Source organism: Camelina sativa, chromosome 14 (assembly GCF_000633955.1).
Source record: "Camelina sativa cultivar DH55 chromosome 14, Cs, whole genome shotgun sequence".
Taxonomy (NCBI): Eukaryota; Viridiplantae; Streptophyta; class Magnoliopsida; order Brassicales; family Brassicaceae; genus Camelina; species Camelina sativa.
The window spans coordinates 9,852,404-9,879,751 of NC_025698.1; the positions used below are offsets into that span (position 1 = coordinate 9,852,404).

General features: G+C 36.3%; 7 protein-coding genes across 8 annotated transcripts; 3 read left to right on the top strand and 4 right to left on the bottom strand.

Annotated features, from left to right (window-relative positions):
* Window positions 371–1,649, bottom strand: LOC104740740 (dehydrin COR47-like). The gene is made up of 2 exons (XM_010461424.1): window positions 1,173–1,649; window positions 371–1,036 (listed from the first exon to the last, which is right to left on the bottom strand). The coding sequence occupies exons 1-2, from the start codon at window positions 1,503–1,505 to the stop codon at window positions 632–634; spliced, it is 738 nt and encodes a 245-aa protein (XP_010459726.1). The 5' UTR covers window positions 1,506–1,649; the 3' UTR covers window positions 371–631.
* Window positions 3,615–4,769, bottom strand: LOC104740741 (dehydrin ERD10-like). Its single transcript, XM_010461425.1, has 2 exons — window positions 4,316–4,769; window positions 3,615–4,224 (listed from the first exon to the last, which is right to left on the bottom strand). The coding sequence occupies exons 1-2, from the start codon at window positions 4,634–4,636 to the stop codon at window positions 3,781–3,783; spliced, it is 765 nt and encodes a 254-aa protein (XP_010459727.1). The 5' UTR covers window positions 4,637–4,769; the 3' UTR covers window positions 3,615–3,780.
* On the top strand, window positions 7,721–9,923 carry LOC104740742. The gene is made up of 3 exons (XM_010461426.2): window positions 7,721–8,101; window positions 9,344–9,552; window positions 9,702–9,923. Exons 1-2 carry the CDS (start codon window positions 7,989–7,991, stop codon window positions 9,549–9,551), a joined length of 321 nt encoding a protein of 106 aa, XP_010459728.1. The 5' UTR covers window positions 7,721–7,988; the 3' UTR covers window position 9,552; window positions 9,702–9,923.
* Window positions 10,746–11,389, top strand: LOC104740745 (auxin-responsive protein SAUR62-like). Its single transcript, XM_010461429.2, has one exon. The coding sequence runs from the start codon at window positions 10,929–10,931 to the stop codon at window positions 11,367–11,369; it is 441 nt and encodes a 146-aa protein (XP_010459731.1). The 5' UTR covers window positions 10,746–10,928; the 3' UTR covers window positions 11,370–11,389.
* On the bottom strand, window positions 11,432–13,672 carry LOC104740743 (4-coumarate--CoA ligase-like 2). Of its 2 annotated transcripts, XM_010461427.2 has the most exons (5): window positions 12,327–13,671; window positions 12,098–12,243; window positions 11,975–12,042; window positions 11,780–11,882; window positions 11,432–11,688 (listed from the first exon to the last, which is right to left on the bottom strand). In XM_010461427.2, exons 1-5 carry the CDS (start codon window positions 13,567–13,569, stop codon window positions 11,575–11,577), a joined length of 1,674 nt encoding a protein of 557 aa, XP_010459729.1. In that variant the 5' UTR covers window positions 13,570–13,671; the 3' UTR covers window positions 11,432–11,574. The 2 variants fall into 2 exon arrangements, with proteins under 2 accessions (XP_010459729.1, XP_019090904.1); XM_019235359.1 differs by lacking the exon at window positions 11,432–11,688 and having other exon boundaries at window positions 11,790–11,882; window positions 11,975–11,999; window positions 12,327–13,672.
* Window positions 16,750–17,664, top strand: LOC109128653 (uncharacterized mitochondrial protein AtMg00810-like). The gene has a single exon (XM_019235475.1). It carries the CDS (start codon window positions 16,750–16,752, stop codon window positions 17,662–17,664), a length of 915 nt encoding a protein of 304 aa, XP_019091020.1.
* LOC104740746 (4-coumarate--CoA ligase-like 4) lies at window positions 18,656–20,942 on the bottom strand. The gene is made up of 5 exons (XM_010461430.2): window positions 19,669–20,942; window positions 19,226–19,371; window positions 19,066–19,133; window positions 18,874–18,976; window positions 18,656–18,769 (listed from the first exon to the last, which is right to left on the bottom strand). Exons 1-5 carry the CDS (start codon window positions 20,891–20,893, stop codon window positions 18,656–18,658), a joined length of 1,656 nt encoding a protein of 551 aa, XP_010459732.1. The 5' UTR covers window positions 20,894–20,942.

A 27,348-nucleotide genomic window follows, 5' to 3' on the forward strand; every position in this document is an offset into this window, starting at 1 on the left:
TTAATTTAGGCCCAATTATAAAAGGCCTATCGTTTTAAGTGATTTTATAGCATTAAAATATATATTTTCATCACTACCATAAAATATCTTGTTTTTGTTTTTATTGTTTTATTTTAAATAAAGTTGCTCTGTGAATTGATCATGTAAGAAGGCAGATGGCAAAATATTGGAGCTAGTTCGATATTCGTATTATTATTATTATATAAGAATAGTATCTTCTCAATGATGTAAGAATTTAGTTAGTAGTATTTGTCCACATTATCTTCTTCATACATGTAACATGTCATCATTTGAAACTTTTTGTCAATTCGAGGTGATCATGTATAAATAACGCAATCACCAATTCACCATACGTATAATATGCGAGGAGTAGATGGAATGGCCAACTGAAAATTTACACAGAAATTATCACATAAACTTTAAAACATTAGGTATGTAAGAAACCATATGCAAACAAAGATAAAATGAAATTACAAAATAAAGGATCAAATGCAATCAAATGAAAGCCACAAGAACCAACTTGTAGAAAAAGAAAAAAAACAGAGAAAGATAATGATCACAAAAACACAGCAAATGTCCCACACTCCCATATCATTATTTCATTCTTTCATCATTTTTTTCTTTTCTTAAATTAATCAGAAGACTCTTTTTCTTTCTTCTCTTCCTCTGTCTTGGCGTGATAACCTGGAAGCTTCTCTTTAATCTTTTCAAGAATCCCCTTCTTCTCAACCGGATGCTCCTCCGAATGTCCCACCGGGTGCTCCGTTACAGTTACTGGCGTGCTGGTTGGGACAGGTGAATCCTCTGTCTCCTTTTCCTCGTGGCCTGGAAGCTTCTCTTTGATCTTATCCATTACTCCTTTATTCTCTTCACCCTCGGTTTGGTGATGCTCCACCGAACTCTCCGGAATTGGTACCTTGAGGGTGGTGACGACTTGTACATCTTGATCCTCTGTTTCCTTGTCGTGGTGGCCTGGAAGCTTCTCCTTGATCTTCTCCACTACTCCTTTCTTCTCCTCACCTTCTTCATCGTCCGACTGTTAAGATATTCAAAACCATGAGTGTGATTATTAGTTTTAGTTCAATCAAGATCGATCGTAAATTACTCTTCTTCTCAACCATTTCGATCAAGACCAAAACTTATTAACGAACGAACGAAATTAATGAACTTACAGAAGAAGCAGAGCTGTTGGATCGGTGAAGCTTTTCGATGACACTAGGTTTGTTCACCTTATCCTCTTCGGTCTTCTCTTGAAGCTCCTCGAGGAGAGTAATCTTGTTCTCCTTCACTTCCTCGTGTTCCGCAGCTAACTCCGGTTCCGAGATCTGAGCCTTATGATCGAACTCAGACTCGAGCGTCGTAGTCTCTGCCTCTTTCTTCTTCCCCAAGAAATCGAACATTCCACGATCGGTAACTTCTGGTGTAGTAGTCGTTGATGATTCATCTGTTGCGACGACCTTTGGGGTCTCGTGCTCGGGAACGGTGTTCTTGTACTCTTCAGCCATAGTTAAATCTGAATGGATTGAACGGTTTTAATAAACAGAAACTTTAAGAACTTTTAAGTTGCTTTAAGATGGTTTTTTTTGAAGAGGTGTGTGTGTGATGACTATATATCGTTGTTGTTTGAGATGAGAGAAGAGAGAGTGGAGGGTTGGTTTTATATAAGGTGAAGAGAAGGGTCCAGGCCAACGCGGAGGTAACGCTGGAAAGATTTAATTATTTTTCTAATAAAGCAAAAGTATGGATATTTATTTTTAAAATTGCAGGATGACCCCTTTCGTTTAAGTCGGTAGATGAAATATCACCACTTTTTGTTAATTTAAATGATTACAGTGTTATTAATATATTAGATGAAGAGTTTAAACTAATATTAGATATCGCATAGTCATGTACTTTTTATGGAACGAACTATGGTTTTCGTGGTCGATGTGCATCCTAGTAATTTTATAATCTAATTGCGTTTTATTTAATTTAGATAGATAACAGATGGATAAAGTCAAGAGTCTGAATAGACTTATAGCCTTATAGGAATAAAATGTAGTAGTAGTTTAGAATTTGAATTTGATATGCTATGTCACCATCATTATACAAACCTTTTTGTAACAAAAAAAAAAGTAGAACTCTTACAATATTTAAACATTTCTATATGAATTTAACTAAGGTTAAAAGAAATTATAGAGGGTTCTATATGTATTCAACTAAAAGAATAACCACTAGGCAAATGGGGAAAAGTTTTGAGAGATAGGTTACAAGAAATATATCATCAGACTTTAAAAAGGGATGTTTCCAACTCTTTTAAGACTTTCTGGTTATCTTTGTAAGATAATAAACAATAATGGGGTAAAATTACTGTATCTTTCTTCTTAAAAACGTATCATTACAATGAAACAATAAACCGAACTATTAACAGCCTTTTTAACAAGCCATAAGATTCACGATTCGTGGCAATACATAATTGATAGGGAAGACAAAAACTAACGGTCAGTAAATGGGAAAGGCAAATGTACAAGAGAAGTTAGAACGAATTAGAAGAATAATAATGAGGAAAGACATGAATTTTAAACCAATACATGGTGAACGCGTGTCAAAGTAGGGACCACCCATGGAACTCATTGGTCGGCTTTGATTGGCTTAACCCTTAGATGTCGGTCATGTAGGCCCACTGATTGCAGATATTTTTTTTAGAGTTAAAATTACTAAAATATGACATTACTTCTCAAATAAAAAGACGTTACCAAACAAAATTTGTTATATTTTTAAACAAGATTTAAACAGATGGGATGGGAGCATTNTAGAACGCCATGCAGACGTTCTTTTTTTTTTTTTTTTTTTTTTTGTTAAAACTCATTCAATAATTATGAATCGTGTTCTGTTGAAAGATTTAAGACGTCGTGCCACATATTAATAAATTGAGACGTTTCATGTACATGCGACCCGTAATTAACAGGCCAAACTATTAAAAAAAAAAAAAACTTAGGCATTGGGGGTGGTCACTCTACCGACACATACCAAACAAAGCAATCGTTTTCGTTGCCAAAATTGATTTAATTCACATTTAAACCCTCATCCAGAAAAAATTAAATTCAAATCGTATTCCTCAAAGAATCATATACTATACTATATCGACGTAGGAGATGTAATTGATCAAAGAAACAATATTAAAATCGAATCTAAACCAATATTAAACCGGTTTTTATTTATTTACGTAAACTGAAAACCAAAACCATAAAAAACAATAAAAATAAAAATAAAAAACCAAAACCATATCAAATACATGGGCACCAAACCATGAGGCACGGCCATCTGTTGTGCCAATAGTTTTTACAAATAAGGTTACCAAAACGGATCAAAGCCTACTGTTTTGATTAACAAGCACACGATGCGGGCATGGCCTCATTATAAACAAGCACAGGTTAAAAAAATATCAGTCTGTTTTTATCCTTTCCTTCGATGTATTGTGACGGGTTCGAACCCCGATTGGGACAACGATAATGATACTGACACAACTTTACACACTCCAGTCTCCATACAAAAACAAAAAAAAGAAAAAGTTTGTTCCGCAGTTTTCACTAGTAATAGTATCAATAGAATCACTTCGTTCATTAATGTAGAAAAGAGAGAATGATGCCTTTATTAAAAAGCCAAATTTTTAAGATTAAAACACAAATAATACATAAATTTTAAGAAAAGCTTAAAATTAAAGAAAATAGAGTATGATAACAAAAACACAACAAATGTCCCACTGCCACGTAACATTATTCATTTGTTCTTATCATTTTCTTAAGCAGACTCTTTTTCTTTCTTCTCTTCCTCTGTCTTGGCGTGGTAACCTGGAAGCTTCTCCTTGATCTTATCCATAAATCCCGTCTTCTCCTCGGGATGCTCAGCGATCGGTGTTGCTGTCTCAACCAGGGGTGTGGTGTTGACGACCTGTGAATCCTCTGGTTTCTTGCTGTGGCCAGGAAGCTTCTCCTTGATCTTATCCATTAGCCCTTTCTTCTCTTCTTCCTCTGGTTTTTGATGCTCTACTGGATGTGGTGCTGGCATGTTTGTGACGACTGGTACATCATGACCCTCTGTTTTCACGCCGTGTGGAAACTTCTCCTTGATCTTATCCATCACTCCTTGGTTCTCTTCCTCTGTTTTCGCATCTCCTTCAAGGATCTTTTTCTTGTCCTTCTTCTTCTTCCTCTTCTCACCGTCTTCACCTTCTTCATCGCTCGACTGTTCAAAATCAAAGTTTCGAAAAATACCATGAGTTTGTGTTTCCTTAGTAACCAAAAAACTACAAAGTAATAAAAACTTTTGTACTTACAGAAGAAGAAGAGCTGTTGGATCGGTGGAGTTTTTCGATAAGATTTGGCTTGTTCTCTTCTTCTTCCTCGTGCTTCTGGTGAAGCTGCTCGAGGAGGGTAGGCTTATGCTCCTCTTCCTCTTCTTGGTGTTTCGCCACGAACGGCTCAGGTTCAGAGATCTGAGTCTTGTGCTCGAAGTCAGACGCGAGAGTAGACGTCTCTTGAGGTTTCACTTCCTCCTTTTTCTTCAAGAAATCGAACATTCCCCGCTCCTTAATCTCTGGCGCCGTCGTCGTTGATGGCTCTTCTGTCGCGACGTTGTTCTTGTACTCTTCCGCCATAGTTAATCTTGAAACGATTGAGCGTTTAACGTAAATAATAAACAGAAGTTTCGAAATTCGATTTGTGCTTTAAGTTGCTTTAGGATGTGTTTTTCAGGAGCTGTGTGTGTGATGAGAGAATTAATGTGATGAGTGGGGTTTTATATAGTGTGAAGAGAATGGGTCTAGGCCAGCGCGGAGGTCACGCTGTTAAAGATTTTAATTTTAATTATTTCGTTTAAAGATAATAATACAAAGGACGGATACTGGTTCTTAAATTGCAGAATGGACCCCTTTTGTCTTTGACGACGGTGGATGAGAGAGTTAAACTAATAGTATTAGAGATATTCGCATAGTCATGTACTTTTTTAGTTCACGGGAGATGTATGGGAAGGTTTGGTTACATGGTCGACATAACATCCTTTTAATTTATTATTTGATTTTATATTAAAAAAAACAGATTAGATAGATAAGAAGATATATAAAATGTATTGTAAAATAATTTGAATGGATTAGGATATAGTCATATAGTACATAATATAGTGGATTAGGATATAACTAAATTCTTTAATATCTGTTTTCGTTATTAGGTATTGTATGAATTTAATTTTAAATATTTGACATAATATATAATGAAAACTAACATAAATAAAAAAATAACTTGAATGGAAGCAGAAATTCTTACAAGAATTTTTTTGAATATTAATATCCATTTAAATGTTTTTATTTAAAATCTTAGCTATTTTTTTTGTCTTTTGTACTTCTAAAAAGAGTTTAAGACTTTAAGGTTATTTTATAAGAAAATAAAAGTACCGGGCTAAATTGGACTACCTTGTAAACAATGAATCATCAAAAATAAATAGAGAGTGAGTAGTAGATATGATATGACAGAGCTATTTACAGGTTTAACTAGCCATAGCCATCACGCCACCTGGCAATAGATAAATTGATAAGAAAAAAAATCACTACCTACCTGTCAGTATATGGAAACATGACTAGTGTATAAGAAAATTCAAATAATGCGGAACATGCATGGATTAAGCGAATCCGTAATTGACACGCGTCTTAAAAACGTTACAGGAGCCCACAAATGCAACTCAATGGTCGGTTTTGATAGGCTCTAAGCATAGATGTCGGTCATGTGGACCCATTAAATCTCTGTAGCCACGTCGGCAAAAGCTAAATTTCAGATTTTTTTCCCGGGTTAATTTACTATACATAGATAACTCCTCTAATAAATTACCTTTTTAAGACGTTACAAAAAAGAAAAAAAAGCATGCAGCAAAGTGAAGGTGTACGTGAAGCTTTGTATATAGTTGAAATAGTTAAGAGAATTAAATTATGTATATGTAATGTATGTGGTTTGTTTTCTCGGCTGTACAGGATTACGAACGGACGTTAGCTTTGTCATTATAGTAGAATAAGACTGAACAGACGGGGCATTGAGAACGCACCATTTTGGATTTTGCTTATCGTTTATATATTAAAAAAGAACCATTCTTGAAGAAAAGCTGTGTTGTCATCAGAGCTATGTGCTCAATTTATTATTTGCCTTTAATATTCTATAATATTACATAAAACTGTCATTGCTATTCAATTTATTTATATATACAATATTTTGTTCCTATAAATTCTAAAATTGGTAAATATTATTCAAATGTTAATAAATATTATCTCCTACATGTTTTCGAAATTATTTTCAAAACCTATGTATTATAATATAATAAAAAATTATAACAGAAGATGTAAAAAATATTTATTTAAATCATATTTTCAAAAATATAAATAATATTACTTCTTATTGTTTTAAATTTTTTGACCAAAAAAAAAATGAAAGTAATTTTGAATAATAGATATTGGAAAATCTTTAAAAAACAATTTGATGGCATCTTAAAATTATTTTAAACTCATGTAAATCCTAATTTTCAGTTTTTCATATAGAAAATTTCTGATATATAAGACTAACGTATATTCAAGATTCCTTAATTTCAAAATTAACATATTAAAAAATATATATTTTGATATATATTTTAATATTATTTCTTAAAGATTTCGAAGGACGGACTTTTATAGATAAAAAAATATTATACCTCTAACGGAGTATGGCTACCGGAACGGGTTTGACCCGCTTAAGAATTTAGGTCATTCATTTCGAGAAGTTTTAATCTTTTTGATGGTTTTTTCCATTTCATAAATTACAAGTTTTATACAATTCTGATTAATCATTAATTCGGTAAACGTTAGATTTTCGGGTATGTTGTTTTGTGAATCTTAATTTTATGCTGAAACCTTTATTACTTCAAAAATCACAAACTGAATGAAACCAAACTAATATAAGTTTGAACTGTAAATAATTTAACAAATAATTATATCTATAAATGTAACTTTATGTGTACATAATATATTACAAATCTTATAATAAACATAATTTTTGAAATCAATTAAGCATCGTACGTACGTGCGGGTTAGTACCTAGTACATTTATTATTTTAGATGATCAAAATGAATCGTGTTCGGTTGAAAGATTCAACGTCGACAATGCCACATAATCATTTGAGACGTTTCATAACACACGCTACTTGTAACAAGTGTTCAATTAGGATAAACCTCAACAGAATGGAGATATAAAACTAAATTAGAACTAACTAAAAATGATAATATATCATATATATATATATATATATATATTCATATCGTATATATATATCTTTTTAAAAAAAAAAATCTGTATCCGTTACTAATCCAATTTTTTAGTTTCTGTATTTATCATTTTCTTAACAAAATTTCCCAAAATAAATGAATATAAACCGGAAAACATCGCGCGCAAATTATCCTCTCTAAAACCAATACCTTTGAGTATAAAGAGAGATTTGTACCCCAAGGATAAAACAATTTTATCGATCATCAAACACACACAAAAATGATCTAAACTCGATTAAATTACGTACACGTAACGGCAAGCTTTCCCATTAACGAAACTCAAAAAATAAGTATTTTGTTTAGTTTAAGATCTCGAAAGGCCCAAAATGTAATAACAATACATCATTAACCTAACATGGGCTTTTAGTCGGGTCGAATCTGGTATAGAACCCGGAAAGGTATAACCCGACCCGGTAAATTTGACACCGAGACAGAGAGGAAAGGAGGAAGAGTCTACGCCATTGTTGATTCGACGAATCGAAAACATTGTTTGAATCTCCAATTTTTGTTTCCCGTTGTTGGATTCTTCGAATCGTATGACGTAGAATCGATCTTTAATCTCGTGTTTCTCCGGCGATTCTCAGGCTATATCAGTCGACTGAGAGAAGAGAAGGATTTTGTATTTCTGTTGGGGGTGGTGAAATCGGAGAAGGCTGCGAAAATAGGGAAAGAGATGATAACAAGGTCGAATCTAGCAGAGCAGCTGAGGGAATATCAGATTCGATCGAAGCATGATTGGGCTTCAGTTTCTTTCTTCTCTTCCACCTCGAGTTTTTCTTCTTCTAGGTGAGAGTATTTTTATTATTCTTGCCTTTTTTTTTTATGATCCGAGATCTGTGGATTTTGGTTTTTCAATTATCGTACAGTTGTGTTTCTTCGCTGGATGCTAAGCTCTGGTTGCGTAATGTTTGGAGAATTGGATTTAGTTTGCGTGAATTTTACATTTGGAAGTTAGGGTTTGGGAGATCTAAAGGTTATTAACGAATCGGTGAATAGACACTTATCAAATTCGTTTTGACTCGGAGTTGTGACCTAGAATTCTGATTTACAGAGTTGTGACCTCTTTGTTAAATCTGCACAAAGAATAGTGATTTAGATGATTTAGGAAATGACAAATGTTGGTCTCTGTTTAGCCGTCCAAAGTATACCTGGCGATCTTTACTTCAGGCTAGCTATGGATGATTTTTGAGTAAATGTTGGTCTCTTTTAAGATATTTTTTTTAAGTTCCTTGCACATTTGTAAAGAAAATATGTATCCCTGAGCCAGAAGGAGTGTGATTTGAGCTTCTGGCTGTATTGTAATTCTATATGTTAAAGTCAAGCTAGCTGCTATGTGACCTTAATGCGACTTTTGACATTGTCAGTTCAGGCAAGTTGAAAGTTAGCTCTGTTTGTAAAGTAGCAATTGGGTCTTCCAGTGTAGTTTGTTTGTTAGAGTATTCAGTCTCACTACTATATTTGTTTTTGGTTTACACGATTCGAAATTAGTAAGTGTTAGTGTAGTAATTTGACGCTTGGTATGATTATGTCTTATATTCTAGTGTAATAATTTTAGTTTCATGATAGGATTGGCAGCAATACATGCTTATCACTGTGTGCTTGTATGCTTTTGTGATATGTAGACAGATAAGATAAGAGAGTAGTAATGCACCAATGTAATTCTTGGTTTCTCTAACCTAGTTTCCCTTCTAATCGCTTTCTCGCTCATCTACAATGTGGTTCATCCTATATTCTACCTAAGAAGCAGCTAATTAATATCAAATTCAATATATTTTTTGTTCTAAGATTACGTAGAGCAAAATCGTTTTTTAGTAGATCACAAAAGTAGTTAATTGATTTATGTCTCTTTTACAAGTTTCAGTCCCGTTTTTGTGATGTTAAATTGGTCGAAATTCTCTTTCCTCTGATCTCTTACGATCATTGCTTAAGTCCTTTGTTGTTTGACTTTTACTGATTAAGCTTCACTAACATGTACAGATCGTAATGAGTTATGCATTCATTACTAAGCTTTTATTTGGTTTGATCCAGGGTGGATGTTGTAGTCTTCGTCATCTGGGAGCTAGTCATCTTAGCATTCTTAGTCTTTTCAGCGGTTTCCTTGTACTTCAAGCGGTTACAACTCGCATTCATCTTGGTATGTGTCACTTTGCTGCTACTAATTTGCATGAAGATCACAAAGCAAGTAAGGTTAGCCAGGAAGAAGAAGCGAAGGATGCTTCTTCCGCTATCCATGTAAAGTTGCAACATCATCTTCATCCATATGAAAATTTGCAACCATTTTCTCTTACTTAGCCACCAAACTCACCTCCTGGTTCACCGTGCTACTCTGTTTGTTTGTTTAATGGATGAAGATGACAGACATGCTCACCGCGGGGGGGGTTTAGAGGTTTGAGTCATGTCAGGGTGGCTGAGCTGGAAAATTTCAGGGTTTAGGGTTTTAGAGTCGGACGATAATTTTTTTGATTAGCGTTTGGCTGCAATCTGGTTTTGTTCAGAGAAAAAAATGTGTTCGAAGGAGTTGTGTTTCCATGTGTAATTGTGATTGTGAAATTCAGACGGTTTAAGCCTTAACGAAGGAGGAAAATAATATCTAAGTTTGCATTATTTTTTAGAATGCCTCTGGAAGATTATAATTTATCTGGTTTTCTACTTTGGTTTATAAAACAACAACAAAACCAACCTTTATCTACAAAATTTTGGTTCAGACGTCATCTAAGTACAAAACCACAAAGATGGAGATGCAGCAAGAAAATAGAAATTATAACGGTGTACTACTCGGGACTACACATACATAGTTGAAAAGTGAGGGCTTGTAGGATTTCATGTGACTAGGGAAGAAAAAGACAAAGAAGAAATTAAAACAAGGGAGATAGATACACAAGAAAGTAAGAATAGAGAAGTTGAGGACGTGAATATAACAAAGAAAAGCAGCAGCAATTTGCTCTTAAACGGTCACATCTCACATGCTCTATTGTCACCACCACATCTCCTTTTACCCTCTCACAAACTCATACTATGTGGCCTCAATCATATGTAACTGTTGTTTACCATTCGCAATTAATAATTTGTTAATGCCTTATTTCTCTTGTTTATTCATATTAATAACTTATATTTGATTTTTTTTTATTGCAACTATCAAATTTTAAAAATATTTTCGTATATTCATATATAGTTTTATGTAAAGATCTTTAAATTCATTTGTTTTCTTTTAAAATTTTACACTTAGGTTTTTCATAATTAGCTGGTACCGACCGTTTCTTAACCTTATCATGTATGCATGTTTATCTTTTCTCTCCTTTTTTTTTTGGGCCAAAAGATTATTGTTCATGCTAGAGATACAGGACCATAATTTTTTTGACAATAGATGCAGGACCATAATACAATCACATGGTAACTAATTTTTAACCCAAACAGTGAAAAATCACACGGCTACCTTACTCCTTCCACACATTCCCAATCCTCTTTTTTGGGCCGCATGACAACTACCACAAACACTAATCACATTTTGTAGTATATATATATGTGGAGAGAGAGGCAAGTATAGTTCAGACAGTAACATACTAACAGTATACACAACGGTATTATATTTTGGTAACAGATCAAAGTTCCATACATGTCTCTGAAGAAAAGATCTTGCTCGAGGCTTAGTCTCACCGATTTGATGGAGAAGTGGAGGAAATGCAAGAAAGGACACTTTGCAGTGTACACCAGGGAAGGCAGGAGGTTCGTTTTGCCGTTGAATTATCTGAAACATCCAATCTTTCAGGTCTTGTTGGAGATGGCAGAGGAAGAGTTTGGTTCCACCATTTGTGGCCCTTTACAGGTACCTTGCGATGGAGGTTTGATGGATCACATCCTCACTTTGTTAAGAAACAGGAGTTTGTCTGACCATGATGATGATGGTGGTGATGACGGTTTGAAGAAGAAGACGATGAATCATGATGTGTCCTCCATGAGCACGTCCTGCAAGGGAGCTTCATCGGTTTCATATTTCTTCCCTCTCTTCCGTTGCACAGCGCATGATCTGAGCAAGCTCCAGTCTCTAGTTTTTTAACAGTTTACGCTTTGTGGAGAGCGCTTTTACATACAAAGGTCTTTTCTGTTTTTGTATATATATAGAGAAAAGAGATTCTATATAAGCTTTCAGTTTGTATATCATTGTTCAGTTTTGACAGAGATATCTGTAGAAGAGGTAATTTAACATTTAAGCCAAACAAACGGGTTAATTAACTTGATAAGGATGGTGACAGAGCTTCCTGCTAGAGTTTTGAGGTTCTGAGCTTTATAAGTTCTCTTCTTAAAATCTTGCCAGAGGGATTTTTGGGGATTGAAGCCAAATATGTGACTTTGCGAATCCTCTTGTATGGTGATACCTATGTAATCCAAACAAAAACTCCCCTTAGAATCTAAGGAAACATGAATTAGATATAGTGACAAAGCATGATATGCATTGTTGAAAAAAACCTGCTTTGCGACGAATCCCATGATTTCGCTTTCCGATAAGTTACTTCCAGCTTTTCTTACTATATATGCCATTGGATATTGCCCAGCTTTCATGTCAGGGATGCTTCAAAAAACCACAAGAAAGAAAAGTTGAGCAAATACAGAATCATTAAAAAAAAGAACGTGATGATGGCTTATGTTAAAACCAGGACTTACGGTACTACTGCAGCATCAGCAATCTCTGGATGAGCAAGCAACAGTGCCTCTAGTTCAGCTGGAGCAACCTAATAATAAACATTTAACCAATAAACCAAAACCACCAACTTTACTATTCTTTACCTGATAACCATTGCATTTGATGAGCTCCTTTAATCTATCAACAACAAATACAAACCCTTCACTATCAATGTAACACAAATCTCCTGTTTTCAACCATCCTTCTGAATCAATAGTAGCAGCAGTAGCTTCTTCGTTCTTGAAATAACCTTTACACGACTCAAGAAGTTTCATACAACACCAAAAACAAAAACAAAAACACCTTTTTGCAAAAAGATCAAAGAGTCGACACCTTTCATCACAGTGGGACTTCGAATCCACATCTCACCAGTTTGATTCACACCCAAGACCCGACCCGTATCAGGATCCACAATCTTAGCTTCCACATTAGGAGCCAGCAAACCAGAAGCTCCATACCTCATAGTCTCCTCTTTAGTATACATAGAAGCAGCTACGGCCGTTGACTCGGTCAAACCATAACCTTGTAAAACCTTAACCGCCGGGTAATTCTCAACGAACTTCTCAATCATCTCTCTTCTCAACGGAGCTCCTCCAGCCACAACGGTGTGCAACGAGCTCAGATCATACTTGGAATTGATCTCGTTTGCTCCGTTAACCATAGCTACCAGAATCGGCGGCACAAGGGAAAGGTACGACGATCGGTGAACCTCCACCGCCGAGAGAAGCTGAGCCATCTCGAATCTGGGAAGAACCACGATCGTCCACCCTAACGCGATTAGCCCCGTCGCGAAACTACCGAATCCGTATACGTGGCACATCGGGATTGTGCAGACGGTTCGTTGCTCTAAATCGAACCGGGTCCGGTACGCTTGTACCAATGCGATTAAGTTACGGTGAGTCAGCATTACTCTTTTGCTCGTCCCCGTCGTACCTGATGAGTATAACAGAGCCGCCGTGTCGTCCTGATCGACTCGTTGCTTCACTCGTGGCTCACTCGGTTCCGTTTCGATCATCGTCTCTATCCTCCCAACTATTTTGACGCCCTCGTCGCAAGGAACGTGGTCTGCGTCCATGAGAACCACCGGGAGGTTCGAATTAGACGCGGCGGCGAGTTTGGAGACGAGCTGACAAGTGGTGATGGCGAGAACAGGGCTCGAGTTATCGATCTGTTTGGAGATTTCGCCGGAAGTGTTGATCGGATTAGCTGTGGTGATGATTGCGCCGAGTGACATAACGGAGAGTGAGACGATTGGGAAGTGGATTGAGTTGGGAGAGAGTATAATGACGACATCTCCCTTGCGTACACCTAATGCGTAGAGACAAGCCGCGACTCTTTCGACGCCGAGCCAGAGCTCGGAGAAGCTAAGGCGACGACCGGTGACGGCGTCGACGAATACGGTTTTACCGCCATGAGGCTGCGATGAAGTGAAAGTCGTGACGTCGAGAAATTGGTTTGGCGGGAAAGCCATTGGCTCACGTTTGCTGTAGAAAGTCGATGTGGAGTCGCAGAACCCGCTTTTCCGATCTAGCGTAAGAGTTCTGGATCCGATTTCGCCGCCGTGCCTAGCCGCCATGTCAAGGGGAGGGGACCTTGGTTGTATCGAAATCCCCTCGGTGATTTGGTCGTTAGAGACTGGTGGTAGGTAACTTTGTCGTCTTCTGGTTTCAAAGTTTCAATGACGTGGGAATTCTTCTTTTTATATTTTGGGTAAAAGCAAAAGCCCACTTTAGTCTCAGTCTTTGACCCATTAAAAGCTTTGGGCCTTAATCAAAATTAGTGCTTTGTAGCGGATATATAAATTCAATTTCGACTAAATTAATTTCTAAAACGAAACTACTTTGTATTTTTTTTAGTTTTATTTCATTTTCAATTGGTAATGAGTAATAATGACTAATGATTGTTTAAAAGTATTTTATATTATACTCCAATTTAGGCAAGTGTATGATGATTAATGATTAATCAAATGCCGTGACGGATCGTGTGAATGTGTTGGAATCAAACCTTGACTAATGCTCAAACTTGAAAGAGAGAAAGAATAACAAGATTTATAAGAGAAGAAGAAGAAATCAAAAGAGTGCTCGGAAGAAGAAGAAGCGACGAGACTAAATGGAGAAGAAAAAAACTTTTGTTGTTTGAAGGGTTAAAGGTAATTGGGCCACTGTGTTAGTTAAGCCCATTAAGTGTTGGATTTAGTGTTGCTAAAAACTATAGGTTAAAAGTTAACCTAAGTATAAATATGTTGTAAGATGTATAATTATGAATCTAAGAAAAAGAGGTTTACGAAAGGGTTGGTGGCTGCAGCAGCGTAACTTCGAACATGGTATCAGAGCTCGGTCAATCCTGGTGAATGCAACCTAAAGCTCCAACAAGTTTCATGGAGCAAATGTCAATGGAAATGAATAACATGAGAAAACAGTGCAAAATTTGTAAGAAGAGCAACCACAGTGAAGGTGAGTGTTACCTTCTACAAAACTATGAATCCCAGTTCTTTAGTAAGCAATTCAGACCAAGGAGAGGTTGTTTTGCTTGTGGGGAACCTGGTCACATTAAGAGAGAATGTCAGAAAAGACAAACACAACAATATTTAGAAGAGGAGACCGATTTATTTAGTGCAGCACTTTTAGTAGAACATACAAACAGTGATGAAATTTGGTTAATAGACAGTGGTGCCACCAACCACATGACCAAGGAAGAGAGATTGTTTAGTACAATAGACAAGGATGTCTATCAGAATTGGAAATGGAGAGAGAACAATGACTACAGGGAAGGGAAATATAGAAGTGATGACCAAGAAGGGAGTAAGAGTTATCAAGGATGTCTTTCTTGTCCCAGATATAGATAAGAATCTTCTAAGTGTTCCACAAATGACAAGAAATGGTTATAAGGTTCTGTTTGTAGAAAACAAATGCATAATCCACAATCAAGGAGGGGAGAAGATTGCAGAAGTAGAGAGGGTAAGAAATGCTTACCTGTTGAGTATGCAGTTAGCAGAAGAGAGTGTAAGGATGGCTAAAGAAGAGAATCTGTCTGAGCTATGGCATAAAAGACTCGGACACTCTGGCTTTCACAATCTACACAACCTGCAAACACATCAAATGGTCAAAGGTTTACCAAATTTCAAGGTCATTCAAGAGGTTTGTGAAGCATGTGTTAAAGGAAAACAATGCAGAGAAGAATATCCCAGGATCTTAGAAACAAAAAGTGAAGACGTCTTAGACTTAATTCACACAGACATATGTGGGCCTATGCAAACTCCATCTTGTAATGGAAGTGTGTATATACTTACATTTACAGATGATTTCTCACATATGTTGTGGGTGTATTTTTTGAGGTTGAAATCTGATGCTTTCGCAACGTTCAAGAAGTTTAAGAATCTTGTGGAAACACAAACTGGCAAAAGAATAAAGAAACTCAGGTCAGATAGAGGAGGTGAATTCAAGTCAGAGCAATTTTCAAGATTCTTAGAAGAAAATGGAATAGAGAGGCAGTTTACTGTGGCTTACTCTCCACAACAGAATGGAGTTGCTGAACGTAGAAACCGGACCCTGTTGGACATGGCAAGAAGCATGTTAAAAGACAAAGGGATGCCAGATGATTTTTGGGCTGAAGCTATATTTACCGCAACTTACCTCCAGAATAGACTCCCCACCAAGGTTCTAAACAACAAAACGCCACTTGAGGTCTGGAGTGGCCACAAACCCTCTGTTGGTCACCTTAAGGTTTTTGGTTGTGTTTGTCATGTGTGGATACCTGCACCTAGAAGAAGAAAACTCGATGACAGGTCAGAGAAGGCTATATTTATGGGATATAGCACCATAAGCAAGGGCTACAGAATGTATGTCCTAAGTACCAAGATGATAGAAGTTTCAAGAGATGTGGTGTTCGAAGAAAACAAGAGTTGGAACTAGGAAACTCAAGAAGAAGCAAAAGAGAGAACTGAGAACTCCCCTAGTAGGAAAAGCCTATCTCAGAGAACAAATGTAGAAATACAATGGAGAAATGAAACTAGTCCAGAAACTAGAACAAATATCAGAGATGAAAGACAAGGTATAAGTCCCATACCTTTTCAGTTAAGTGGAGGAGAAACTGAGTTTGGGAGCTCTTCTCGAGTGATGCAAATCATGAAACAGAAGAACAAGGGGAAGATGCAAATCATGTTGTAGAAGCATGCTACCTTACCTGGGTGGAGCCTTCAACATTTGAAGATGCTATAAACAGCAAGGAATGGAGAATATCAATGGGTGATGAAATTTACATCATAAACAAGAATGAGACTTGGGAGCTGGTAAGGAAACCTGAAGATAAGAAAGTAATCTCTGTCAAATGGTTATATAAGGTGAAAACAAATGAATATGGTCAGATTCAAAAGCTGAAGGCAAGACTGGTGGCTAGGGGATTTACTCAAACATATGGAGAAGATTATGGTGAAACGTTCGCCCCAATATCCAGACACGACACAATCAGAACTCTAATAGCCTTAGCCTCCCAAAATAAGTGGAACCTGCACCAAATAGATGTCAAATCAGCATTCTTAAATGGAGAAATCACATAAGAGGTTTATGTTGAACAACCACCAGGGTTTGAGATAGAGGGTTCAGAGAACATGGTCTACAAGCTAAAGAAGGCCTTGTATGGACTAAAACAAGCACCGAGAGCTTGGTACAGTAAGATTGACTCCTACTTCATGTCATAAGGGTGCAAGAGGAGTGATTGTGATGCAGCAATCTACACACAAGAATGTGACGGTGAAATCATGGTGATAAGCTTGTATGTGGATGATCTAATTATCACAGGAAGCAATGAAGGTATGATTAAGAAGTTCAAAGACAACCTAAGTAAAACATTTGAAATGACAGATCTGGGAAAGCTCAAGTATTTTCTTGGCTTTGAAATTACTTACACAGAAGGAGGAGTATTTCTAAGTCAAAGAAAATATGCTCAGCAGTTGTTAGAGAAATTTGGAATGGAAAACTGCAAGAGTGTCAACACCCCACTCATGCCAAATGAGAAGAGACAAGATGATGGAGCAGAACTTACCAATCCTAGACTATACCGAAGTATGGTAGGAGGGCTGTTATACCTTGCTGCAACCCGACCTGATCTAGCCTTTGTTGCATCCTACCTATCCAAGAGTCTAGCGCAACCTAAGGAACAAAACTTGCAAGATGCAAAGCGAGTATTGAGATACATTCAAGGAACAATTGACTATGGCTTGAATTTTCAAAAAACAAATCAAACAGAGCTAATAGGATTCTCTGACTCTGACTGGGCAGGCTGCAAAGAAGATATGCGTAGCACCACAGGTATGTGTTTTACACTAGGAAGTGGAATGTTCACCTGGCAAACTCAGAAACAGGACATAATTGGCCAGTCCACGGCGGAAGCAAAATACATGGCCTTGAGCTCAGCCACAAATCATGCAGTGTGGTTAAAGCGTTTGCTAGGAGAAATGAAGGTTGACACGGACAAAGGTGTCCCGATATATTGTGACAACACATCGGCAATAACAATCGGGAGAAATCTTGTACAACACTGGAGAACCAAACACATTCAGATACGTTATCACATTGTACGAGAAGCAGAAAGGGAAGGAGTGATTAACCTGAGATACTGCAGTGGTGAAGGACAAATCGCTGACATCCTCACAAAGCCTCTGGGAACTAAATGATTTGAGGAGCTAATCAAAACTTGGAGTTATGCCAAACCCCACCAGAAAAGTCACTGCCGAGGTAAACGTTGCACAAATATCTCAGACTGTTACAAAACTGCATGTGAAAAGATTGAAACTGAACCAAAGGAATGAGGAAAAGCAGAGGAAAATTGAGATCGAGAACAAGGTAGAGAAAGAAAAGGGTACAGAAAAAGAGGGAGACCTCACTGAGAATAAGTCGATGAGGGAGATGTTGCCACTGAGTTATGTAGACGTTGTAAAAGGGAAATCCATGCCTGGAGAAGAAAGTAACAAGAAGCATCAAGGAGAGATGAGATTCAAAAAGGCAATTTCGATTTTGGGGATTAATCAAGGGTTTGAGAGGGAGTGTTGGAATCAAACCTTGATTAATGCTCAAACTTGAAAGAGAGAAAGAATAACAAGATTTATAAGAGAAGAAGAAATCAGAAGAGTGCTCGGAAGAAGAAGAAGCGACGAGACTAAATGGAGAAGAAAAAAACTTTTGTTGTTTTAAGGGTTAAAGGTAATTGGACCACTGTGTTAGTTAAGCCCATTAAGTGTTGGATTTAGTGTTGCTAAAAACTATAGGTTAAAAGTTAACCTAAGTATAAATATGTTGTAAGATGTATAATTATGAATCTAAGAAAAAGAGGTTTACGAAAGGGTTGGTGGCTGCAGCAGCGTAACTTCGAACAGAATGGTGAAATCCGACTCAATAATCTTGTTTGGTATTAGATCGTAGTTGAGATGTCTAAGCAAAACACCTGAATTTGAAACTCGATCAAATAGATAGATCATAGATTCCTATATCCGAATAATCAAAAACTAAACCATCAAAAGGAAACACCAATTAGCAAATTGTCTCAAGAGTTTGTTTTATATGAGTATCCTTTCAAATGATTCAATATACAACATATGTTTATGTATATTATATTACACTTGAAAAAATACAATACCATCAATGAAACTAGGATGTAGCAAATAGCTTTCAAAGTTTTGAAGTTGCCAGTTTGATTAGGTCTTTGCAAAGTGTTTTGCCGGATACGGTCTTTGGTATGGAGTTAATAAATGCAACCTTTCTTAACTTTTTATATGGCGCCACCTGATCATCAAATTATTTACCACCCAATATAGTGTAAGTTAAACAATCGAAAATAAAAAAAAGATAGAAAAGAGAATGGTATTGTTTTGTGATTATAGAAGCACCTGTTTAGAGATGAAGTCAATAATTTGTTTCTCGGATAGTTTGCTCTCGGACATTCGCACCACGTAAGCCATCGGATATTGTCCCGCTTCTTTGTCCGGAAACCTTTTGCGATACACAAAAGACATGTTGCATTGATGTTTCAAAGGCAAAAATTATTACGGTTGAAATTGAGAAAATAAAAGGTTACGTACGGGATGACGGCGGCATCGAGAATGTCTGGATGAGTGATCAAAAGAGCTTCTAGTTCAGCTGGAGGCACCTGTGTAATTATCATTTATGTTAAACAAACGTTAGCTTTTTATATTAAAATTGTATACCATTGATACGTAATAATGATAGATTCTTTTAAACCTGATAGCCTTTGTATTTGATCAGTTCCTCCAGTCGATCCACAACAAAAAGAAAACCATCGTCATCAATATAGCAGAGATCTCCAGTTTTTAGCCATCCTTCTACATTAATAGTTTCATTTGTACCTTCTTGGTTTTTAAAATAACCTTTTAAAAAACAGATGAAAATAGAAAATATAGACGTCACTGCCATGTCATTTATTCAATTCTCTCATAACTAACCTTTTCAAAGCTACAAAATTTCTATATAGCATACAGAACAGAACACCATATTAATTATTCCATTATTATAGTAGTAATAAGTCTTTTGCTACCTAACATTTTCAGGTGTCCACGTCACGAATATTAATCATGTTACGATGTACGAGGTATGCAAACCTGAAACCTCAATTACTCATTTTTAAATCCAAAAATATTATACTAACGCATAACGTGCTGTTTTACCTTTAGAAATTGAAGGGCCCTTGAGCCAGAGCTCACCCGTTTGATTAACTCCCATGACCCTACCCGTATTAGGATCCACGATCCTCGCTTCCACATCAGATGTCAACGTCCCGGCCGTGCCGTATCTCCGAGTACTCTCCTCTAAAAAACCCGTGTAAGCCCCTCCCCCGTTCGATTCCGTCAACGCATACCCCTGGTGTATATCAACCGATGGATATTTCTCTAAAAACCCTACCGTAACCTCCTTGCTCAACGGCGCTCCACCACACCTCACCGTCCTCAGTGAGGTCAGATCGTACTTCACCTTGATCATATCTGCACCGTTTATCATAGCTACTAAAACCGGCGGCGCCATTACTAGAGTCGTGGCTTTGTACTTGTCCACTGCATCTAGCATATCGTGAAGCTCGAATCTCCGAAGAACCACCACCGTCATCCCCAAAGCTACGGTCCTCATGACGTAGCCTAGTAATCCAAAAGTGTGGGTCATTGGAACGGTGCATAGGAATATCTCGTCTCGTTTCGATTTATCCGAGAGGTGTCTCGCCACGTGAGCGGTTAAGTTACCGTGAGACGAGATCACTCCTTTGCTCGGTCCTGTGGTCCCCGACGAGTAAAGGATCATCGCCGTGTCGTCCTTGTTGACTCGGTCTCTGACTCGTTTACCGCTCGGTTCTTTCTTCATCATCTCGCTTAATATCCCAACGACTCTTGATCCGCGAGCTGGTTCCTCTCCGTCTTCGTCCTCGGTGAGTACAACGGAGATAGCGGCGGCGAGTTTGAGAGCCAGCTGGCGCGTGGTGAACGCCAGAGTTGGGTTGCAGTCGGCGATCTGTTTAGAGATTTCACCGGCGGTGTTGAGAGTGTTGGCGGTGGTGACGACGGCGCCTAGAGACATGACGGAGAGGCAGACGACGGGAATGTAGATCGAGTTTGGAGAGAGGATGAGGACAACGTCACCTCTTCGTATCCCGACTTCATGATAAAGACAGTCGGCGACGCGATCCACGGCTTTCCAGAGATCAGTGAAGCTTAAACGATGTCCCGTGGCGGCGTCGATGAAGGCGGTGGTGCCGCCGTGCGTTTGAGAGGAGATGAAAGTTGTGACGTCGAGGGAAGGATTTGGTGGGAGACTCAATGGGTTGCGTTTACTATAGAATGTAGAGTTTGATTTGCAGAAACCACTTCTTTGATCAACACTGAGAGATCTTTGAGGATATGCCATTTTGTCAAAGCGTACGTAGGCTGTGAAGTTGTGAACTATACAAGCGCAGTTTCGATAGTGGCTTTATGTAGTTAAAAACTAGCTACTTGTAAAGAGAGATACCTAAACTAGTGAAGCAGAGTAGCGTTTTATATATTTTTCCATGCATTAACCAACCAGATCTATATATATATATATAGCGATTACTATGATATGACGAATGACTTAGTAAACTTTTATGAATATATATTTTGTCACATGCAGGAGGAGTTGAGCGTGATTCAAGATTTTGGTATGATATAAATATAAAGATTATGACGTTGGCCGACACAAAACAATGAGAATCGATCGTGATGAGTGGGAAATCTCTGCGCTTAATGTAAGAAAAAAAGAAAGAAAAAAAAAGAGAGAGAATATATGAGATGACTTAGATTGTTTTTCTACAGGAAATGTATCAAATTAATCCCCATGCCGATTTAGTAAATGAGTTATTGACACCTATAATATACATACTCATAGCTAGTTAAACTCTTTACTATGTAGAGTGTTATTGCAATTAATTGATGATTTTGCAAAAAAAAAAAAATATCGGTATCAGTGGCAAAATTAATGGACTTCATAGATTTTTTGTTTTAAAGAAATTTTCAGAGAAGTCTATTCCAGTTGAATCTCTCTCACCAACACCAGCTACGGTTAATATATCTTTGTCCTTTCAACAGCAATGTATGTATGTGTATTTCCTTCCAGAGAGGGAGTCTCTCACGTCTTCTCTACCATGGTGAGGAAGCAACCAAAGACAAGTTTAAATATCTGATAACGTTGAGATGTGTCTGTTTTTTTTTTTTTGAATATAATGTTAAATTATATTCAAGAAAAAATAAACTTTTTTACAATGCAAAAGCAAAGTCTTTTATGTGTCAGTTTTCTTAATGATAACAAAAACATTGTAGCGAAAGTGCAAGAAACTGTTGAGTTGAATGCTTCTGATTCTACGTTATATTATTTATCTACTAATCGGTAAACTATAAGACCAACTCTAACCCATCTCCATTTCTACCTCCAAACTCTATTCTGGAGAAAAACTTTCTCCAATCCCACTCCATTTCCATCTCCAAAATGGAGATCTCTATATTTGGAGACTTTTAATTCATTTCTCCATTTATCTCTATATTTGTCTCTATATTTGGAGACTTTTAATTCATTTCTCAATTTTCGAGTTGAGCTTTTTTATTTGCAAATTAGTCTTTTAAATTTATATAGATTTATATTTTATATCTAAATACAGTTAAATATTATTATTTTCTACTTAAACTTATAAATAATAATTTTAAAATTCAACAATTAATATATATAACATAGAAAATAGACAATACAAACAAAAGTACAAAATAACATTACTACCAATAAAATTTAGAACACATAATATGACTTAAACTGAAGATTAAAAAAAACTTAATACAACAAATACTAATAATTGATGAATGTTGTGTAATGTAATGTTGTTCAATAATAAATTTTAAATATAAATAACATGCTAATTTTTTTCTTTTTTGCTAAAAATAAAATAATTGGGTCAAATTTGTAATTTTAATAAATAAAAGATTATTATATAAATTAATAATAAGATATAAAAAGAATATTCTAAAAATATTCTTTTTTAGAGTCAAATATAGAGAAATAGATTGGAGTAAAACCATCTAAAAAATAGAGTAAAAAATAAAGAAATGGATTGGAGATACCAGTCTAGCCATTCAGCTGAAGTTATGCTTTTCGACAAGTGTAACAACATACTTACTACAGTAAAAACAATAATAATACACATACGCTCTCACCTAGTATGGAAGATACAAAAGCAACTTTTCGTATCCACTTGCCCACTTGCTATATATACTGTGTATATAGATTATGAAAATTGTTTTTTTATAGTATTGATATTTTCACGAAGGTGACAGTAATTACCCAATAATTTATTACACTAATTAAGATTGGATTCTTTATTTAAATCCTTGTAACAATTTTAAAGCTTGGAGTTGGTGGAAGTGATCACGAGCTTCATGAGATCCTTACGTAGAATCTTGCCTGAAGGATTCTTTGGAATATAAGACATGAACTCCACCTTTCGTATCTTCTTGTAAGGTCGTACTTGTTTCGCTACAAACTCCATTATGGACTTCTCTGTTAAGAAGCTTCCAGTTTTCCTTACAACGCACGCCATCGGAAATTGCCCAACTTCTTCGTCCGGAAAACCTGTACATCGCCAAAAACATTAATAACTCATGACGGTTTCTGGCACACCAAACGATGAGTGTACGTTGTTGTGACTTACGGGATTACTGCAACATCTTTGATCTCAGGATGAGTTAGCAGCAAAGCTTCTAATTCAGCTGGAGGGACCTATGTAATGAATAATCACAAAAAAAATTAGACATAGTACAATCACCATTTTGGTAAAAACTCATCGATAGCTATTTCTTTTGTAACCTGGTAAGCTTTGTATTTGATTAGCTCTTTCAATCGATCCACTATAAAAAGAAATCCATCATCGTCAATTTTTATAACCTCTGATATGAATTACTTTTAGTCACGGTACCTTTTGCAATGACGGGACTTTTGAGCCAAAGCTCGCCTGTTTGGTTCTCACCCAAGACTCGACTTGTATCCGGATCCACGATCCTCGCTTCCACGCCGGACGACAACATACCCACCACACGGTATCTCTGAATCTCCTCCACCGAGTCCGTCGAAGCTCCTGCCAACCTGGATTTGTGTTGGGATACAAACAATGTCCCACATCTGAAGATTAGAAAATAAGTTTCTAATATATAAGCCAAGACCAACTCCAATTAGTATGAGGCCTTTTGGGAAGGAGCTCAATAAGAAATCCGTGAGGGATGGACCACTTGGGCCCAAAACGGACAATATCATACTAATATGGGAGTTGACTTGGGCTTGGAAAACCCAACAATTGGTATCAGAGCCTAGGTCGAAAAGTGGACCTAGGGGAGTGGGTGTGGGTTCTGTGTTCAATGTGGGAGGATCTCTCAAAAAGATGACATGATTAAGGGGTGCCTCAAGAATGCTTCAGGAATAAAAAGGGGTACCGGAACCTAGGTACTTGGGGTTTCGCTGAAGAGAAGGCCAAAGTATCATGGTACACAGTTTGAGGGGAGGTTGCTCCTTCCCAAAAAGCCTCATACTAATTGGAGTTGGTCTTGACTTATATATTATGAACTTATTTTATAATTTTCAGATGTGGGACATTGTTTGTATCCCAACAATTTGTCATACCGGTTTCAGATTGATCGTTATTTATTCGTCTGATGCGTCTGAATACAACTTCCGAGGATTCAGCTGTAATCCGACAAGACGAGGAAGAGCTAGTTTCCGAAACCAACTCATACATACTACAAGAGTCATCTCAAAACTACCCCAAGAAGTAAGATAAGTCTTTGTAAGGGATTCGGTCTCTGTATTCAGGTTAAGATATAAGGAACAAAAAATTTGGGTTTGAGCTTAACACATGTCCTTAAGAAAAGTATTTTACTCACGTTGATTGTTTTTCTATACGGGATATTATTACATTCCAGAAACGTATCAAAATCCCATGCCCACTGGAAAATGAAATATTGACACCTTATATAATAGTTAAACGACTCTTTTAGTATAACCACAAATTGCGAGTATATGTAACTTTTAATGTTAAACAGGTTTCAGTACCAAACAACACATTTGTCCATACGAAAACGTGAAACTGCCAGAAAAACTCCTCCTATAACTTCAAACTATATCAGGTACATCTTTGCATAGGACATTTGTTAAAATGGTGCAAGAGAAGTTAGGTGTAGGGTAGTATCCAAGTTCTTTTAGCTTTGGCTGGTAAATTCATTTGTTTCATTGTCTCTGGCCCTGATTAGATATTTGATCATAAACATTTTAAAAAATAGACTCTAATTCAAATAAACAATAACGTTCTCGACATGATCCATTAATCCATTAAAACTCAAATTATTGGATTGGTTTGGTTTGAGTTGATCCATAATTTTGGATCCAATTTGACACCCCTATTTATGTATAATCTTCTATGTTTTATTTCAACGCACATGGATGTATTTATAGACATCTATATTAACATTTTTGAAGTACATTTTGGTTTATGCCCTTTAAGTTTTAATTATTTAATATTTTTTTTACAACATTAACCCCTAAAACAATTCCATAAATAACATTGCAGAGAAACTCAAATACTAAACTTTCTTAAATTGACCAACATTTGTTACATTTATTGTCATAATATCTTAACAACATCTATACATTCCGATTTTTCCAAAAACAACTATACCCATTAAAGTTTTAAGGGAAAATTATAAATAAAGGATTTTTTTCTAAAAATTTGGCCATCTACACTTTTTTTTTTAAAATTGTCAATTGTGACGAAAATGCCCCTACTAATAGAAATAGTAGGTTTTTAGGAGTTTGAACCAATAAACAAACAGAAAACCTATGTTAGCATACAACTGTGTAAAAAAAATTTGAAAAAAAAATGTTTTGGATGTCAAAAATCAGTTTGTAATTTGCTGATTTCTGGTCTAAATTGTTTAGAATAGACTTTCTACGATTTTTTCTCTTTCTGAAACATTTAGATTGTTCATTCTACAGTTTGTACATGTTCTACGAAGTTTAGACGGAAAATTTGTTCTAAAAATTTCAGATTCTGAATTTTGTATGTTCTACAAAATTAAGAATATGAATTCTACGTTTTTCTTCATTCTACTTCAATTCAGAATTCGTTTTCTACGTTTTACCCTATATACTAAAAGAAGTAGAAGATATATCATAGAAATTTTAGAATTTGTAATCTGTAAACCTTAGAATACCCTTAAAATAGAAAGAAAATAAATTAAATAAGGAAAGTGACTATTTTTTAAATATTTTTTAAATATTCTTAATTTATGGTTAAGATTTCGTAATTATTGTTTAGATTTGTTCTAATACATTTTAGAATACATATTCTAAATTATTTAGAAGCTAAACAAATTAAGAAAAATCGACATTATACCTTAACGTTATCGGTCACCATCTCTTCCACCTTCCACAAAAGCTTTCACTTACCTGTTTATGATGCAAATCTATGTTACTTGTGGTGTATGGACACTGGATGCCAAGAAGGAGTGGAGATTTATTGATGATGAAGAAAAACGTGCTAGATTACTGACTTTGCAACCCACTACATCTCTTGAAGAGTTGAAGGTGATGGTTTCAGAAGACTATGAAATAGAGCAAAATATGTTTGATGTGGAATTCAGTTATCTACCCACAGAGGTTAAAGTTGATTGTCCTCCTGTTGTATTGACAAATAATAGAGGTATGAATAATTTTCTTGCATATCTGAAAAAGATAAACATGATTCGGTTGTGTGTTACATTCAAAAGAGTAGTTGATGGCGATAGGAGTAAAGTCCAGTTCGATCTGAATAAGTTGCCAGTTGATAGTAGCGATGGTTGTAATGTGGAAGTTGATGTGGGAAAATCAGTAGGTATTATTTCAAGGAATTCACCTAAGCCGACTAATGATGTATTAGAAAAGCCTACTGATGCTAATCTTGGTGATGCTGCTGGTTTAAAGTTGGAAGATTCAATGGTAAAAAATGGTGAATATTTCAGCAGTAAGGAAGCTTTACAGGCTACTATGGAAATGTATGCAATGAAATATAACTGCGACTATAGGATTACAAAATCTGATAAGAGATGGTGGTGTATACGCTGCATTGATAGTGCTTGTAATTGGCGTCTCCGGGCTGAGTGTTTACAAGCGTCTACATATTTCAAAATCAACAAGTTTGTGGGTAACCATACATGTGCCCCTTCAAAAAAAAACTCATTTTGTAGGACTCCATCTGCAAGAACAATTGGACATCTCATTAAGCAAAGCTATGAGGGCGTGAAGGAAGGTCCTAAACCGAATGATATAGTTAATATTATTCGTTCAAGGTACGGCTGCGAGCTAACATATCACCAAGCTTGGGAGTCTCGGGAGTATGCAGTTAACGAAGTTAGAGGAATTCCTGAGAAAAGTTATGCTAAGATTCCAAAATACTTGCACATGCTACAAGAAGCGAATCCTGGTACGTTCACGAATTATGAAATTGACTTTGATGGAAGATTTAAATATCTATTTATTTCTTTTGGTCAATCAACAAGAGGGTTCTACAAGTCAATGCGGAAAGTGATAGTAGTTGATGGTACATTTTTGAAGAATAAATACAAAGGGGTTCTCCTAGTTGCTACAGCTGTAGATGGTAACTCCAATTTGTATTTGATCGCATTTGGAATTGCTGATTCTGAGAATGATTGTTCATGGGAGTGGTTTTTTATGCAACTTAAGATGGTTATAGCTGATGAAGAAGGTTTATCATTTGTGTCAGATAGACATACATCGATTGCTAAATCAATTGGAAACATCTATCCATTGGCTAAACA

Bases quoted from the DNA above. Each gene is read 5' to 3' on its own strand.
- LOC104740740 (XM_010461424.1), bottom strand. From the start codon at position 1,505: ATGGCTGAAGAGTACAAGAACACCGTTCCCGAGCACGAGACCCCAAAG. The intron at 1,037-1,172 runs GTAAGTTCATTA...ATATCTTAACAG, and splicing joins CCAACAGCTCTGCTTCTTCT to TCGGACGATGAAGAAGGTGA.
- LOC104740741 (XM_010461425.1), bottom strand. From the start codon at position 4,636: ATGGCGGAAGAGTACAAGAACAACGTCGCGACAGAAGAGCCATCAACG. The intron at 4,225-4,315 runs GTAAGTACAAAA...GATTTTGAACAG, and splicing joins CCAACAGCTCTTCTTCTTCT to TCGAGCGATGAAGAAGGTGA.
- LOC104740742 (XM_010461426.2), top strand. From the start codon at position 7,989: ATGATAACAAGGTCGAATCTAGCAGAGCAGCTGAGGGAATATCAGATT. The intron at 8,102-9,343 runs GTGAGAGTATTT...GGTTTGATCCAG, and splicing joins TCGAGTTTTTCTTCTTCTAG to GGTGGATGTTGTAGTCTTCG.
- LOC104740745 (XM_010461429.2), top strand. From the start codon at position 10,929: ATGTCTCTGAAGAAAAGATCTTGCTCGAGGCTTAGTCTCACCGATTTG.
- LOC104740743 (XM_010461427.2), bottom strand. From the start codon at position 13,569: ATGGCGGCTAGGCACGGCGGCGAAATCGGATCCAGAACTCTTACGCTA. The intron at 12,244-12,326 runs GTGTCGACTCTT...AGTCGTGTAAAG, and splicing joins AAGTCCCACTGTGATGAAAG to GTTATTTCAAGAACGAAGAA. The intron at 11,883-11,974 runs GTAAGTCCTGGT...GGTTTTTTGAAG, and splicing joins GCTGATGCTGCAGTAGTACC to CATCCCTGACATGAAAGCTG.
- LOC109128653 (XM_019235475.1), top strand. From the start codon at position 16,750: ATGGTGATAAGCTTGTATGTGGATGATCTAATTATCACAGGAAGCAAT.
- LOC104740746 (XM_010461430.2), bottom strand. From the start codon at position 20,893: ATGGCATATCCTCAAAGATCTCTCAGTGTTGATCAAAGAAGTGGTTTC. The intron at 19,372-19,668 runs GTAAAACAGCAC...GTTTTTTAAAAG, and splicing joins GGGCCCTTCAATTTCTAAAG to GTTATTTTAAAAACCAAGAA. The intron at 19,134-19,225 runs GTTTAAAAGAAT...ATAATTACACAG, and splicing joins TCAAATACAAAGGCTATCAG to GTGCCTCCAGCTGAACTAGA.